Source organism: Daucus carota, chromosome 2 (genome assembly GCF_001625215.2).
Source record: "Daucus carota subsp. sativus chromosome 2, DH1 v3.0, whole genome shotgun sequence".
NCBI classification, from domain to species: Eukaryota; Viridiplantae; Streptophyta; class Magnoliopsida; order Apiales; family Apiaceae; genus Daucus; species Daucus carota.
In genome coordinates this window covers 58,987,562-59,000,525 of record NC_030382.2, presented here as the reverse complement: position 1 = coordinate 59,000,525, position 12,964 = coordinate 58,987,562, and the positions used below count along the sequence as shown (strand labels likewise).

Here is a 12,964-nt window from a genome sequence, read left to right as displayed (position 1 = left end):
TAATAAAATTTTAGTATATTTGATCAAATGAAAAGTGAATATCCCGCATGATTTATTTCGATAATAATAAATCCTCTCAAAAGTGTACTATATTTTCTAAAATAATTAGATTAATAAAATGTGAATAGGAAATACTAAATTTGTAAAATAATATGTGCATTACATGATCACAAAATGGATATTTTTGACATCCTTCCTATCAATCATATATTACAAAATATACATTTCAAAATTATTATTTGTTAATAAGATTGTCCGATTAAAGTTTAAGTGAAAAATCATGTTTATTTCATATTGCTTTATGAAAAACATATCTAAAGTTAGTTTAATCTAAAACAATAATCTCATACTTATTTCGTTGGATCAAAATAAAAGTATGATCTCATCCCTGATTGATATTTAATTAAAATAAATATTTATAATTATTTTTAATATATTATAAATCATGATTGTTGATAATATTTGTGCATGCATGGTCATTATCATAAATAAAATTAGAGCAAACACAAATCCACCACCCATGATTGTTAGTGGACACATATTTAAAAATCCGTATTTAATATTATTTTATAGCTGGCTCAATTTCAAATATTAATTAAATAAATTAATTTCATGTAATGTTAAATATAAAAGGTAAAAAATATCAAATATATAATGTTCAAATTTGCTACGGTATTTGTGATAAAAAAAAAATATCTTGATGAATAATTATTTAAACTAAAATAAATCATAGAGCTACAAAAATGATTTTAAAAAAATTTCATAATGTAAACTAAATAAATTATAAATAAGTAAAAGTCCTTAAAGAAGAGTTTTGTTTGAGTAATTGAATATCTTCTGGATATTTATATGCAATTCCTTTATTTCATTTTAGATGTCTACTATCTGAGAAAATGATATTACTAGATATTTGGTTTTCGCTTTCTTAAATATTTTTCAAACTTTTGCTCTAAAAATCGTCTATATCATTAATTTGTAATTTTGACAAAACCACAACCCAATTTAGTTCAATAATATATCAATAGCAATTAAAAAATCGGTATTTATATCTGAGTAGTTATTTCATTCTTATGGGATTGATCAAACTGGGTGGAATCAAATATCCGGTTCATTTATTGGCGGCACAAAAGATTTTTTTAAAAAAAGAAAAAGAATTAGTATTGGGCATTACCTCTGTTCTAAAAGTTAGTGATTAATCACGATTAATTAATCAATGTTCCGTAACTCGTCGAACTGATTAAATCTCCGATTAATCACCGATCAATCCGATTAATTCTGATCAATTCAATTAATGTCTTATTAATCCTTGTAATCCTTGTTCTGTAAATTCACCGATTAAGTCCGATTCCCGCTTTGTATAGATGCACCCCAAGCGCTTGAATTTCTCCGCCACTCATCTCTGATGAAAAAACTGACCAAGAAACGTGGACATTATTACACAGACGCCTTGATGATCACCCGCCCTTTGGATTACACATGACACGTGGCGGAAACCCATTGGGCGCTTTATCATCTCTCCTCCCACATCGGCAACTCATCCACTGAAGCAGTGTGAGCCTGTGAGGCCTAAATGTGAAGTAAGAAAACATGGCACAAAATAACAATCATTTAGAAACCTCAATCCCAAAATTATTATGCTATGGAGGCCCTCAATGCAGTTGGATTAAGTTCAATATCTTCTGTGCTTTCAAGAAAACCTAAAAAGACCACAACAACCATTTCTTCTTCACTCAAATCACCATATGTTGTCAACTCAACCACACAAAATGGGCTAGTGTTTTTATCATCTGTACTGAGCACAGGATATGCTAGAGCTCTTACTTATCAAGAGGCATTACAACAATCTACAAGCAACAGCCCATCTGATTCTGATGTTGGGGGCATTCTTGACGGTCTCACTAGTTTTCTAGTGGAGAATCCAGCTGTGATTGCAGGTGGAGCAGCCATATTAGCTGTCCCCTTGATCTTGTCACAGTTTTTTGGTGATTCTAAGCCATGGGGTATTGAGACTGCAAAGAATGCATATGCAAAATTAGCCGAAGATGATAACGCTCAATTGGTTGATATAAGGGCATTAGCAGACTTGAGACTAGTGGGGACACCGGATATTAAAAGTTTGAGCAAGAAGTCTGTCCCAATTGTGTATAATGGTGATGATAAGCCTGGTTTCTTGAAGAGATTGGCTTTCAAGTTCAAGGAACCAGCAAGTACCACATTGTTTATATTAGACAAGTAAGATGATGCTTACCTTTTCTTCTTCTTTATTTTACTATTTTTTTTACTTTTCGATAAAGCTTAATTAGATGCACTGATATGCTTTGAATTTATGCTAACTGCTTAGTTGCTTAAGGATTTCACATGTCATTATGAGATTATAGCTCAAAGCCATAATAATTGTGACTATATTGAGATTTGAAATATCAACCACCTGTGGTTTGACTATCTTGGGATGACACCTAAGGTCAGGGTTTTGGTGCCTGAGGTATTGAAGCATAAACTCCAATCACAGGTAGTAAAAGATATTTTACTAAGATTTCTCCTTTCAGCGAGACTAAAACTGATATCGAAAATGTGCTGAGAGCCCCTTTGGGTTGCGGCTGATAAGTTGGAATAAGCGAATAAATCATGTTTACAAGATGCACCAGTGTCTTCTGACATGTGTGGCCCCAGAACAGTTTAATCACTCGTATTAGTGGTGGAATACCATTTCATTATTCATTATGCAATCTAAACCTAAATACCAGCAGCGGTTTTCTGTATACCTCCTCAACACTGGATCATTCTGATCTTCTCTTTGTCTTCCCCTGGGACAATTTCATAATGATTACAGAGGCACTGTTTTTCACCCGAAGTGTGTTTTTTAGAACAAAAATAACAAAATTAATATATCTGAGATGGATTTTAGGTTCGATGGAAGCTCTGAACTGGTTGCAGAGTTAGTGACAGCAAATGGATTTAAAGCTGCCTATGCGATTAAAGATGGTGCAGAAGGACCCAAAGGATGGATGGTTGTTACCGTTATTTTTCGCTTTTATTCTTATCTTCACCGTGATACTCTTTTTGTTTGCTGCTTCCAAAAATATCAAATTTATTGTGAATTGTAATGTTTGCAGAGCAGTGGTCTTCCTTGGATTCAACCAAAGAAAGGATTTAGTTTTGATTTTAGTAGTTTGACTGATGCAATTGGGGTATGCTTCTCACCTATGCATAAAAGATTGCAGCTACTGTATAATTTCTTGAAAATACTATTTAGTCATACTGTCATAAACTGAAGAGTGAAACACTCAATCTTAGACAATTATGGCGAAGTGCTTCACATATGTAAATCCAGAATTTTGGTTGTACTAGAACATATACTTACACTAATACAGCTAGTTTTAGTCTAACAAAATGATGCAACAAGCAAATTATCCCTGAATAGGATGTATCCTTTTGCTAATGTTTAGTTGGCTAGAATGTTGCAATTTGTTGGCATTGTAAGTTTATGCAGTAGTTTATGCCAGTACGCTAGATTTGTGGTTTGAATAGAAGGCTAATTGATCAATTTGCTAAAAGTGAATGACAACAAATTAAGAACGATAATGAAAACTTCCACTACCAAAGTTAAGAAATTAAACTGATAGATGTGATTATACACACACCAGCTCCAATGATATTAGCTTCCAGGCAAAGAACCTCTGATTTTATGTTCACAATTGTGGCTGGTCGTGCTCCCAGTGTTGCATCTTATATTAAACACTTGTTACGTTTAAAACTTTTTTGCTGCAAGTCCTCAAACATCTGACAACAAGAATGGGTTTATAGTGCCATGTGATATTGATGTACTACTTTGTTTCTATAAAATGTTGGTTAATCTAACGGTAAAAATCCTTAAGCCCAAAATAGAATTAATCTTTATTTATGTACATCCTCTATTGGCTACATCCTAATGGTTCTTAATCCTTTCAAAATGCCATCATCACTTTAGTATGTGATAATTTATCCTTTAGAGGAACAAATAATGACTGACAAAGTATACTTCTTGCTAAGGTATATCAGGTATCTTTTTATTCTCCAGGCTCTTTAACATTGGATGATAGAAGAAGAAGCATATAGAACATATACCCTATAATATATAGTCATGTATCTATAAAGAACACTTGATTTCTATTCCAGGAGGTCTTTATATCTTCAACATTTTATCTGTATTTTTACTATAAGATTATCCTAGGAGTAATGATGAATATTAACATCCAGGAGGGATCAGATGCAGTTTCTGTTGCTCTTGGTGTAGCTGCAGCTACTGGCCTAAGCTTACTAGCATATACAGAGGTTGGGCTCAAGTACCTTAAATTGTCTTTTGTTCCTTTTCATTCCCGTCGAACATAATGTTTTCTTTGTTTTGTTTCTGTGTGTTTTATGCCAATTCAGGTAGAAACACTGCTTCAAGTCTTAGGTTCAGCTGCCATTGTTCAGTTCCTGAGCAAGAAACTCCTATTTGCAGAGGTTAGTGTATTCCTCAATATAACTGTAATCATCTCTTCACTTGAGTGTTTGGAGGATACACTCTAATTTTGAAGCTTTGCGTAGTTCTCTTAATGGTGGTAACAATACAGTACTAAACGTAATTTTGGTGTCAGGTACTAGATGTAGGTAATATTTTAATTATATGATTTGAATATTAAAATCAACTAATATGACAGCTTGGATTGATCTGCTGACAATTAGTTACATCACTTAAAGGTTTCTGCTCAAGATGCTTAGTTTTTTGTTGCCTGTTTCATTTGGGTAAATAACATGCTTCCATTGTTTCCATGTTAGGATCGAAAACAAACCTTTCTACAACTTGATGAGTTCTTGACCAAACAAGTGGCCCCTAAAGAGGTTGTCGATGATATAAAGGTACGGTGCTTATTTGCAAATCTGATGATTTTGGCTTCAAAGAAATGAATTCCAGTTGAGATATTGTATATTTCATTTCCTTGATACATAGGACGATATCATTGAATTTTATTTTATTTCTGACGGAATCAGCAAATCGGAAAGGCTTTCCTACCATCAATTTCAATAAGCACTTCTCTTCCTGCACCAGCAGAGACCAGTGCTACTATAACTGAAAGCAGTGTAGCAAAAACAGAAGTAGCTCCAGAAGATGATTCAGTTCCTACTCCAATAGCGGATTCAAACTCCGCACCTCTCAAAGCAGAAGCAGATGCAGTATCTAGTCCTGAAGTTGATACAGTCCCTGCTCCAGAAGTTGCAGCAGCAGCAGCAGTCCCTAATCCCTCGAGACCACTATCGCCTTTTCCATACGTAAAATTTCTTTAAGCTCTAAAAAAACTGTTGTTGATTTCAACGAAAAGCCTATAGATCAACGATATGTCATATCTGCATGGTTGTGTTTATATTCTATTATTATTATTATTATTATTATTATAATAGATGTATATGGTTGTGTTTGTGAAAATTGTAATGAAGATTGATTATCTGTGTGTGTGCAGTATCCGGATTTGAAGCCTCCAACATCTCCTAGACCTTCTCAGCCATAGAGCAGTAGGAAGGGCGGAGCACTGGATCACACTGGACTGTATTTGTCCTACTAAGCTTGATTTCGGAAAATATATTTGGTTACTGAGAAAATAATGGCGCCATTGAATTGTTTTACATTTAATGATAGTGAAGAATTAAGATCTTTTTCTAAGTATCAACTGAAATACTACAACAGTATGTATGTAGTGATGGATTGAAGCATTTTTGTTGCTTGGAAATGGTCCATTACCACCAGTGTAGCGTGCCTACATACATACATTACTAGTCTTCGTGACTGAATATTCAGTTATTGTGAAAACATGTTTAGTCGTCCTAGTAGTATCTTTAATATCATGACATCTGAGAGCAAAAATTGTTGCAATTACTTGATTTTTCCACTAACAATTTTATGTCATGTGTAAAGTTGTGCATGAATAATTTTTTTTGTAAAAGAACTCACCTCCTTCCTAAATTTTGTTTGGAATAAAATATTTGGTAACATTTTTCATAAATCTTCGGCAGCAAATTGAAGATAGAAATGAGGTGTAATGACGTAAAGCTGAAACACGTCATGTGCTTCTTTTTCTAATTAACGCGGAACCAGCTTTGAACTTTCTCTGCAACTTCACTCATATCCCCTCGTTCTTGACTTTCTCTTTCCCTCATTCTTGACATTTCCCTGGAAACTTCTCTGCTCCGCTCACTCGTTTTCTTTCTTTTATCAATTATTACCTCTTTATTTTTAAAAAATTATATATTTTTATAATTTTTTAGATATAAATTTTAGACGATGTTTTATGTTCATTATCTAACAACAAATAAGGACTTATTTCGGGGGGAAAAATTAAAATCGTATATACCTTTTTTAGAAACAATTTTTTATTTTTAGAAAATAAAATTAGCCAAACCGCCACATTTATCTTCATATCAGTTCTTTTTAAGATTGTTTCTATATATTTTACAAGTCAAAAATAATTTTTATTTGGATGAAAATGGATGCATGTCAGTCATTTTAATAAATTTATCCACTTAAAATTATATACAAATATTGATAAGTAATTTGGTGAGTATTCAACTGTGATTTTAATGGATTAGTAATAATTATTCTATCTTATTTTTGATTTTATGTGGATTATGTCTAAAAGTCGAGTTTTTAGAATTTAAACATAATAATTCGAAATTTCATTAATAATGGTGAAATTTCAAAAGTATAAAGTACACTAAATAATATCACAAAATTTATTATTTTATGATGTCCACCAATTCATTGGTATTTGAATATCAACATATTTAAATAGATTTTAAATAATCTCAATAATATATCATCATATTTTTAAATATATTATAAAATCATGATTAACTATCATCAAATTTTATCTCAAAATTTTGATATTTTTAAAATTCGATTTGAATATATTTTAATTTTATGAATGAAAAAAATATTTTATAATAAAGGCTATAACAGACCCACTTTATTTTTTTCCCGAGTTGAATAGACCTTAATTGCATGTCCTTTAAAATAAAAGCAATTACTATATAGTTTGAAAGAGTCAGCATTTGAATTCTGGAATACTCCTATAAAATAATTATAGATATTCTAGTGTTTGATTCCATGACCAAAGCAAAGGACAAATTAAAGTTCATTTTCATCACCCAACTTCACAACCTTTTTCCCTCTTGAACATTTCCTATATAGTATACAAACTCTTCATTTCTTTCCTCCCACCTTGATTAGTCATTACCATTACACTTCCCTTGCCACATTCCACTCTTTTCCTCTCTCTCTCTCTCTCTTTTCCAACTCCCTTTAAAATTCAAAAGATAAATCAAGAATCTCCCTGAACAGTATGGAAAAGGGTCGGGCTCACATCAATACAGAGCTGAAACAGGGGCGGGAGCTGGCTAACCAGCTCAAGCAACACTTTCTTGAAACAACACAACAATCTAAGCAAACCTGTGATGCTCTATTGACAGACATACTCTCATCTTATGAAAAAGCTCTTTCCATCTTGAAGTCTAATGCTTTAGGCTTCGAACACCATTCTCCGGTAATTAGTATCATCAATTCTCCTCATTCTTTCACTAGTGATTCCAGTCCTGCCAGTGACATCTCTGATGAACCCTCCAAAAATGTCTTCAGAAAGAGGTCAGCTTCGTATTCTTTTTATCCAACGTTCTGTAGGTGATTTTTGAGGCTCACCTTGTATTTGTTATGTTACAGAAAGGCATTGCCACAATGGAGTGAACAAGTTGAGGTTCCTCTGGGGACAGGAGCTCAAGTTCCTCTTGCTGATGGACACAGCTGGAGAAAATATGGGCAGAAGGATATTCTAGGAGCCACTTTCCCAAGGTGTGAGAGAAACTCAACCATACTACTATTTTGACTTTCCATACTGTATGTTGTTTCGTATGCAACTAGTTTACTTGACAAATTTGATCATAACAATCAAACAAAAGTCATGTGCAAAAACTCTGGCCACTTGCTTCTTTTGATAGGATACTTTAGGAGTTTAAGTTCAAATCTTTCTTATGGTCCCTCCACAATTGACACTTGAACTTGCCTTTGAGCACTAGAACAAATCAATCTGTAAACTGTTGTCATTTGCATCTACAGAGTAATCATCATTTTATATTTCTTTTCCGCTGACAACTTTCTACAAATTTCATTCTCAAGGGCTTATTATCGATGCACCTATCGTCACTCGCAAGGCTGTTTGGCTACGAAGCAAGTTCAAAAATCAGATGATGATTCATCACTTGTTCAAGTAACATATAAAGGAAGTCATACCTGCAAACAAGGTTCAGAGTCAGGTGCAGGATTAGTAGTATCATTTGGGAAAGATGAGAAAAGGCAGAAAAAAGGGAGCTACGAACCTAAACCAGAGGAACAAACTCAGGAACATGAGTTCGAAAATATTATTAGTTTCGGAACAAGCCACAAAACTAAACTGGGAATAAGTATGGGAGTGGAAAGACTGCCTTCCTTCTCCTTCCCTTGTGCTATAGAGGAGTCCTACACCAAAGATTATCTCGATGCCGGGGAAAATAATTTCATGGGCAACACTTATTCATCATATATGACACCGGAAACATCAGAATGCAGTTATTTGTCATTGTCCCCCTACCACATGAATAACTTCGGAATTGCTCAAAATCTGCAGACTTCAGAGTCAGATCTCACTGAAATACTATCAGCTCCAAACTCAGTCACCAATTCCCCCATTGGTGATTACGATTTCTCACTTGACCCCGTGGATTTTGATCATAATATTTCGCTGGACATTCTTGAATTCTTCAAGTAGTGCCATATCGGCGTCTCGATCCTAACTTACATTTTTTGGGAGGGATAAAATTGTCTGCACAAAAGTGACAACGGAAAGTGGACAATAATCTCTCATTGTGCATGTCGGTCAAGGGTTTTCTTTAGTACATAGGAGAATTTTCTCTGTAATATAGTTAACTTTAGACTGCTGGGAATTTCTTTTTTTTGTCCACATTAATTAGTTTATTAGGTACATCTTTGTAGTTTGTAATACAGAAGGTTAGAATTAGCTGATATCACTCTATAAATCTGTTTCTGGAAATATGTCAATAAAAGTGCTGTGTTTCTACCTTCAGAGTCTCAAACTATGGTTTCTATGTGCGTTTCCCGGGGTACAGAATAAGAATTACTGACACCTTATCTTGACTGTAAGTTCTAACTTGGTTTAGCTAAGAACAAGTAATGATTTGACATGGTCATGTTTATAAAACAATGGGACCGTTTGGACGAGCTTAAAATAAGTGCTTCTTGCTTAAAATAAAAAAGTGAAGTAGAAGTTAGAAGTTAGTTAAGACTTATAAGTGATTAAAGTGTTTGGGAAAAAAGTTGAAGTCATGAAACAAAAGCTAGGAATCGTAGCTTTTTATAAGTGCTTCTCGACTTTTTACACAAACGGTACGAATAAGTGCTTATAATTTAAAAGTCCAGAAGCGGGGCTTAAAAGCCCCGCCAAACACCTACAATGTCTTTCTGACTTAGTCGCACAAAATTAAATGAAAAAGTTTGAGTGACAAGCCAAAAAAGCTGCACTATTGAAGTTATAGTTACCACCTATATTGCTGCATGCAAAGTATGAACATGAATGAAATACTGAAATATATCTACTATTTTGAGAAGCTTGATTATTATTTGTACCAGAGTTATATCGGTTGTCATTAACAACACGAAAATAGATGAATATAATTGAGGGAAGTATCATCATGTATTTAATATATGAAGGCCTTCCAGAAAAATACAGGAAAGATGACAAGACTACGAAAAGCTGGACTTAAGTGTCATGAATTGGCTGTTGTGTGCTCCTCCCATAACTTCTATTGGCTTGGGGATTTTATACTAAGGGTTTGTCTAGTGTGTGTCCATGGGCACACATTATACACTAAAATTGATGGTTTTGGTGGATTTTGATTGATGGACTTGATGTAAATGCAGGGGGGCCATCTTTATTTATGATTAGGTGACCAATAAAAATGCACCAAACTCATAGGAGTTAGTGCTTATGATGTGCCCGTGGGCACACCATAGAAAAACCGTTATACTAATACTTGTTAACAACACATTTCCTTGCCCCCTTTCCAAATAATTAACTATACAAATATATATTAGACATGTATATAAATCATTCCTACAAAATCTTATCAAACTCTGAAGCAACTTCCATTCCTACAAAATTTATCAAATTCAGAAGCAACTATTAAAGTCTGAAACTTAGATTTTATACAATTTGAAACTAAAACTGCAATTTGCAAACTAAGCAACTGAGTTAATAAACAAATAAATAAATAAAACAAAATTATGAAAAAATCAATATGCATTTTCTTAATATAGAGATAAAGTTACAAACTCTACTTATATTAATGGATAGGATCTACATGCCTTGCACTTACAAACACATCATAAGCCACACATAAAAAATTTCTACTGGTCTTGTCAAACAAATTAATACAGTAAAGAAATTGGAATGTTTCAGAAACAGGTCCATCCCATTTGGAGAAAAACTAAGTAATATCTTCCTCGACAATCTCAAAGTAGGTGGTGTACCTGGACTACGGCATTCTGTGTATTATATTTTACGAAATTTGATATCTCACCGTAACCCAAGAGAAATACTGCATATTCTGTATATGGGACATTTCATCTAGAATACACATAAAATCAAAATCAATTACAATCTATTAAAATCCATAAATAAGATGGCCATGCACATGTGAAGGACTAAACAACATACTGAAAGAAGAATGCCAATAGATTTTCTGATGTTATAGGTATGAAACATATTAAAGTAAAGAACAACCTTAATCTTTTAATTTGCAGCGGTGTGTATGACATTGTCTGACAAATCTTATGTCATTATACCATGCACACTATAGAAAAACAACAGAATGAATGTAAAAGTAATAACTTTGTCGATTCACTGAAAGCTAATTTATCAAAGAAGAAAGAGCTCAAAGGATCAGGGCCATTTAGTGAATTCGAACACTTTCAAAACTATATCAAGTCCTGTTGGGATCTGCCATATAAAGAGCAGCACATTGACTGCATTTAGTGCAATGTGAAGACTTCTGGCAGTCTCATTTCCTTTTTGCATAGGAGGTACAAGAGCCGCGGCAGCTGCCCACAGCACTGTAATCGCTGTTCTAGGAAAGCACATGCCAGCAAAATTAGGAGTGACACGTACAAATGTGCAAAACAGAAAACAATTTAAACAAAGCACAAATCTTGATTTATATAAAAAGCTTGAAATGAACTGTGACTACTAGACGAGTAACATGGAGCGTAGCGTGTAACTAGTAGATGGAAGGAATGATTTACCTGCCCCTGCAAAAAGATGAGGCCCTGGAAATAGCTTTCCCGTCCTCAACCAGGTGTTCAATCCTCCACCAATCGACTCAAATACCCCAAATGCAAGAAGAATTGAACCAGCATTGAAGTGTTTGTCTCTATATGATCCTTTGATTAATTCCTTCCGCTCCTAATTTTAGTAAAAGTAAATGGCTCAGATATTAGATGATGAAGCTTACAAGATTGATTACCACACTATATTGGTCTCTCATCAGAGAATTACAGTCTTTTGACAATCATAGTTATTGATTAGCGTTGTTCATTAATAGTTCACGAATACTGCATACACTCCTAAATACATGCTTGTTAATGTTTGCTGATGATTGAATAGTCAGTATTGTTCTGGTTGAGAACAATCATATACGTACAATTTTGCACATACAAAACAAGACAACAAAAAAAAAAAGAAAAAGAAAAGATAAACTGTAATAATGTGCACGGCCACGGTTGACTGAATATGTAAAAGTTATATAAGAAATGAAGAGCAGGGTCACCTCAGTGAGCTGCTGAATTTTGGATTCGATAGGTGAAGGTATAAGAGGCTGTGGTGGAGTACCATCAGGGGCAACAGGAACAGGCTTTACTTCCTTTTTTAGCTCACCAATCTCATTCTGAATAGTTCGAACTCGACGCCACTGCCAACCCAAATAACCAGTATATAATGTATAGGCAAACAAAACTCCCATCACAATGGGGTGAATCAAAGCAAATGATCTTCCTTCTAGCAATCCAAACTCCCCTCCAGCAGCCAAAGCATCCTGTTGCATCAAAAGTAGTCAAATTGTTGCAGGTAGGAAAAAGAATCAAGAAATTGTTGTGGATTGGTTGCTTGTAATATCTTGCCTTTGATTCTAGAAAGAAGGGTAATGTGATTGCAGAGAGAGGAAGAGAAGCAGATTTTAAGTGGTGAAAAATAGGGTGAGTTAGGAGTGGGGTTTGATGAGAAGATGAATGTTTGCAGAGGAGACGATTAACAGTGTTTTTGGTGATATTCTTGTTATAGTTGACAACATTTGGTGATTTGAGTGAAGAAGAAATGGTCTTTTTGGGTTTTCTTGAAAGCACAGAAGATATTGAACTTAATCCAACTGCATTGAGGACCTCCATAGCATAATAATTTTGGGATTGAGGTTTCTAAATGATTGTTATTTTGTACCATGTTTTGTTACTTCACATTTAGGCCTCACCTCACACTGCTTCAGTGGATGAGTTGCCGATGTGGGAGGAGAGATAATAAAGCGGCCAATGGGCTTCCGCCACGTGTCACGTGCAATCCAAAGGGAACAGGAGGATATTTGATTCCACCCAATTTGATCTCAACCTAATTAAATTAGATTGATTTGAATTTATTGAAAAATAAGAGTGAAATAATCAATTGGATTTAGATTGTTCTCCTTCATTTATAATAATCTCATCCGATCATTACATGTACTAGCTTATAACTCGAGTCATTTATAATATTTGTAATTTTATCGTTTATATTTTATATTTAATTGAATACAAACTGATTATACTGATTGAGTTTTTAAATGTTTTAACTTGATTAATAATAAAAAGGTTATCTTTTAATATGCA

The 12,964-nt window shown here is 33.9% G+C and overlaps 3 protein-coding genes across 4 annotated transcripts; 2 read left to right on the top strand and 1 right to left on the bottom strand.

Moving 5' to 3' along the window:
- Positions 1–1,568: 1,568 nt before the first annotated feature.
- LOC108210047 (rhodanese-like domain-containing protein 4, chloroplastic) lies at positions 1,569–5,683 on the top strand. The gene is made up of 8 exons (XM_017381294.2): positions 1,569–2,232; positions 2,906–3,008; positions 3,114–3,188; positions 4,237–4,311; positions 4,411–4,485; positions 4,801–4,881; positions 5,014–5,292; positions 5,481–5,683. The coding sequence occupies exons 1-8, from the start codon at positions 1,640–1,642 to the stop codon at positions 5,526–5,528; spliced, it is 1,329 nt and encodes a 442-aa protein (XP_017236783.1). The 5' UTR covers positions 1,569–1,639; the 3' UTR covers positions 5,529–5,683.
- Positions 5,684–7,120: 1,437 nt separating this feature from the next.
- On the top strand, positions 7,121–9,121 carry LOC108205774 (probable WRKY transcription factor 30). The gene is made up of 3 exons (XM_017375839.2): positions 7,121–7,654; positions 7,730–7,858; positions 8,183–9,121. Exons 1-3 carry the CDS (start codon positions 7,356–7,358, stop codon positions 8,808–8,810), a joined length of 1,056 nt encoding a protein of 351 aa, XP_017231328.1. The 5' UTR covers positions 7,121–7,355; the 3' UTR covers positions 8,811–9,121.
- A 1,654-nt stretch (positions 9,122–10,775) lies between these two features.
- On the bottom strand, positions 10,776–12,574 carry LOC108209177 (uncharacterized). Of its 2 annotated transcripts, none has more exons than XM_017379958.2 (4): positions 12,233–12,574; positions 11,884–12,147; positions 11,360–11,519; positions 10,776–11,179 (listed from the first exon to the last, which is right to left on the bottom strand). In XM_017379958.2, exons 1-4 carry the CDS (start codon positions 12,494–12,496, stop codon positions 11,001–11,003), a joined length of 867 nt encoding a protein of 288 aa, XP_017235447.1. In that variant the 5' UTR covers positions 12,497–12,574; the 3' UTR covers positions 10,776–11,000. The 2 variants fall into 2 exon arrangements, with proteins under 2 accessions (XP_017235447.1, XP_017235448.1); XM_017379959.2 differs by having other exon boundaries at positions 10,831–11,184; positions 12,233–12,555.
- Between the last annotated feature and the right edge of the window lie 390 nt (positions 12,575–12,964).

What these genes read in the sequence shown, in the direction of transcription:
- LOC108210047 (XM_017381294.2), top strand. Translation starts at nt 1,640, where the DNA reads ATGGAGGCCCTCAATGCAGTTGGATTAAGTTCAATATCTTCTGTGCTT. An exon ending in GTTTGACTGATGCAATTGGG is followed by an intron (nt 3,189 to 4,236) that starts GTATGCTTCTCA and finishes ATTAACATCCAG; the next exon opens with GAGGGATCAGATGCAGTTTC. An exon ending in AGAAACTCCTATTTGCAGAG is followed by an intron (nt 4,486 to 4,800) that starts GTTAGTGTATTC and finishes TTTCCATGTTAG; the next exon opens with GATCGAAAACAAACCTTTCT.
- LOC108209177 (XM_017379958.2), bottom strand. Translation starts at nt 12,496, where the DNA reads ATGGAGGTCCTCAATGCAGTTGGATTAAGTTCAATATCTTCTGTGCTT. An exon ending in CCTTCTTTCTAGAATCAAAG is followed by an intron (nt 12,148 to 12,232) that starts GCAAGATATTAC and finishes TTGATGCAACAG; the next exon opens with GATGCTTTGGCTGCTGGAGG. An exon ending in TCATCTTTTTGCAGGGGCAG is followed by an intron (nt 11,180 to 11,359) that starts GTAAATCATTCC and finishes TTCCTAGAACAG; the next exon opens with CGATTACAGTGCTGTGGGCA.
- LOC108205774 (XM_017375839.2), top strand. Translation starts at nt 7,356, where the DNA reads ATGGAAAAGGGTCGGGCTCACATCAATACAGAGCTGAAACAGGGGCGG. An exon ending in AAAAATGTCTTCAGAAAGAG is followed by an intron (nt 7,655 to 7,729) that starts GTCAGCTTCGTA and finishes GTTATGTTACAG; the next exon opens with AAAGGCATTGCCACAATGGA. An exon ending in CTAGGAGCCACTTTCCCAAG is followed by an intron (nt 7,859 to 8,182) that starts GTGTGAGAGAAA and finishes TTCATTCTCAAG; the next exon opens with GGCTTATTATCGATGCACCT.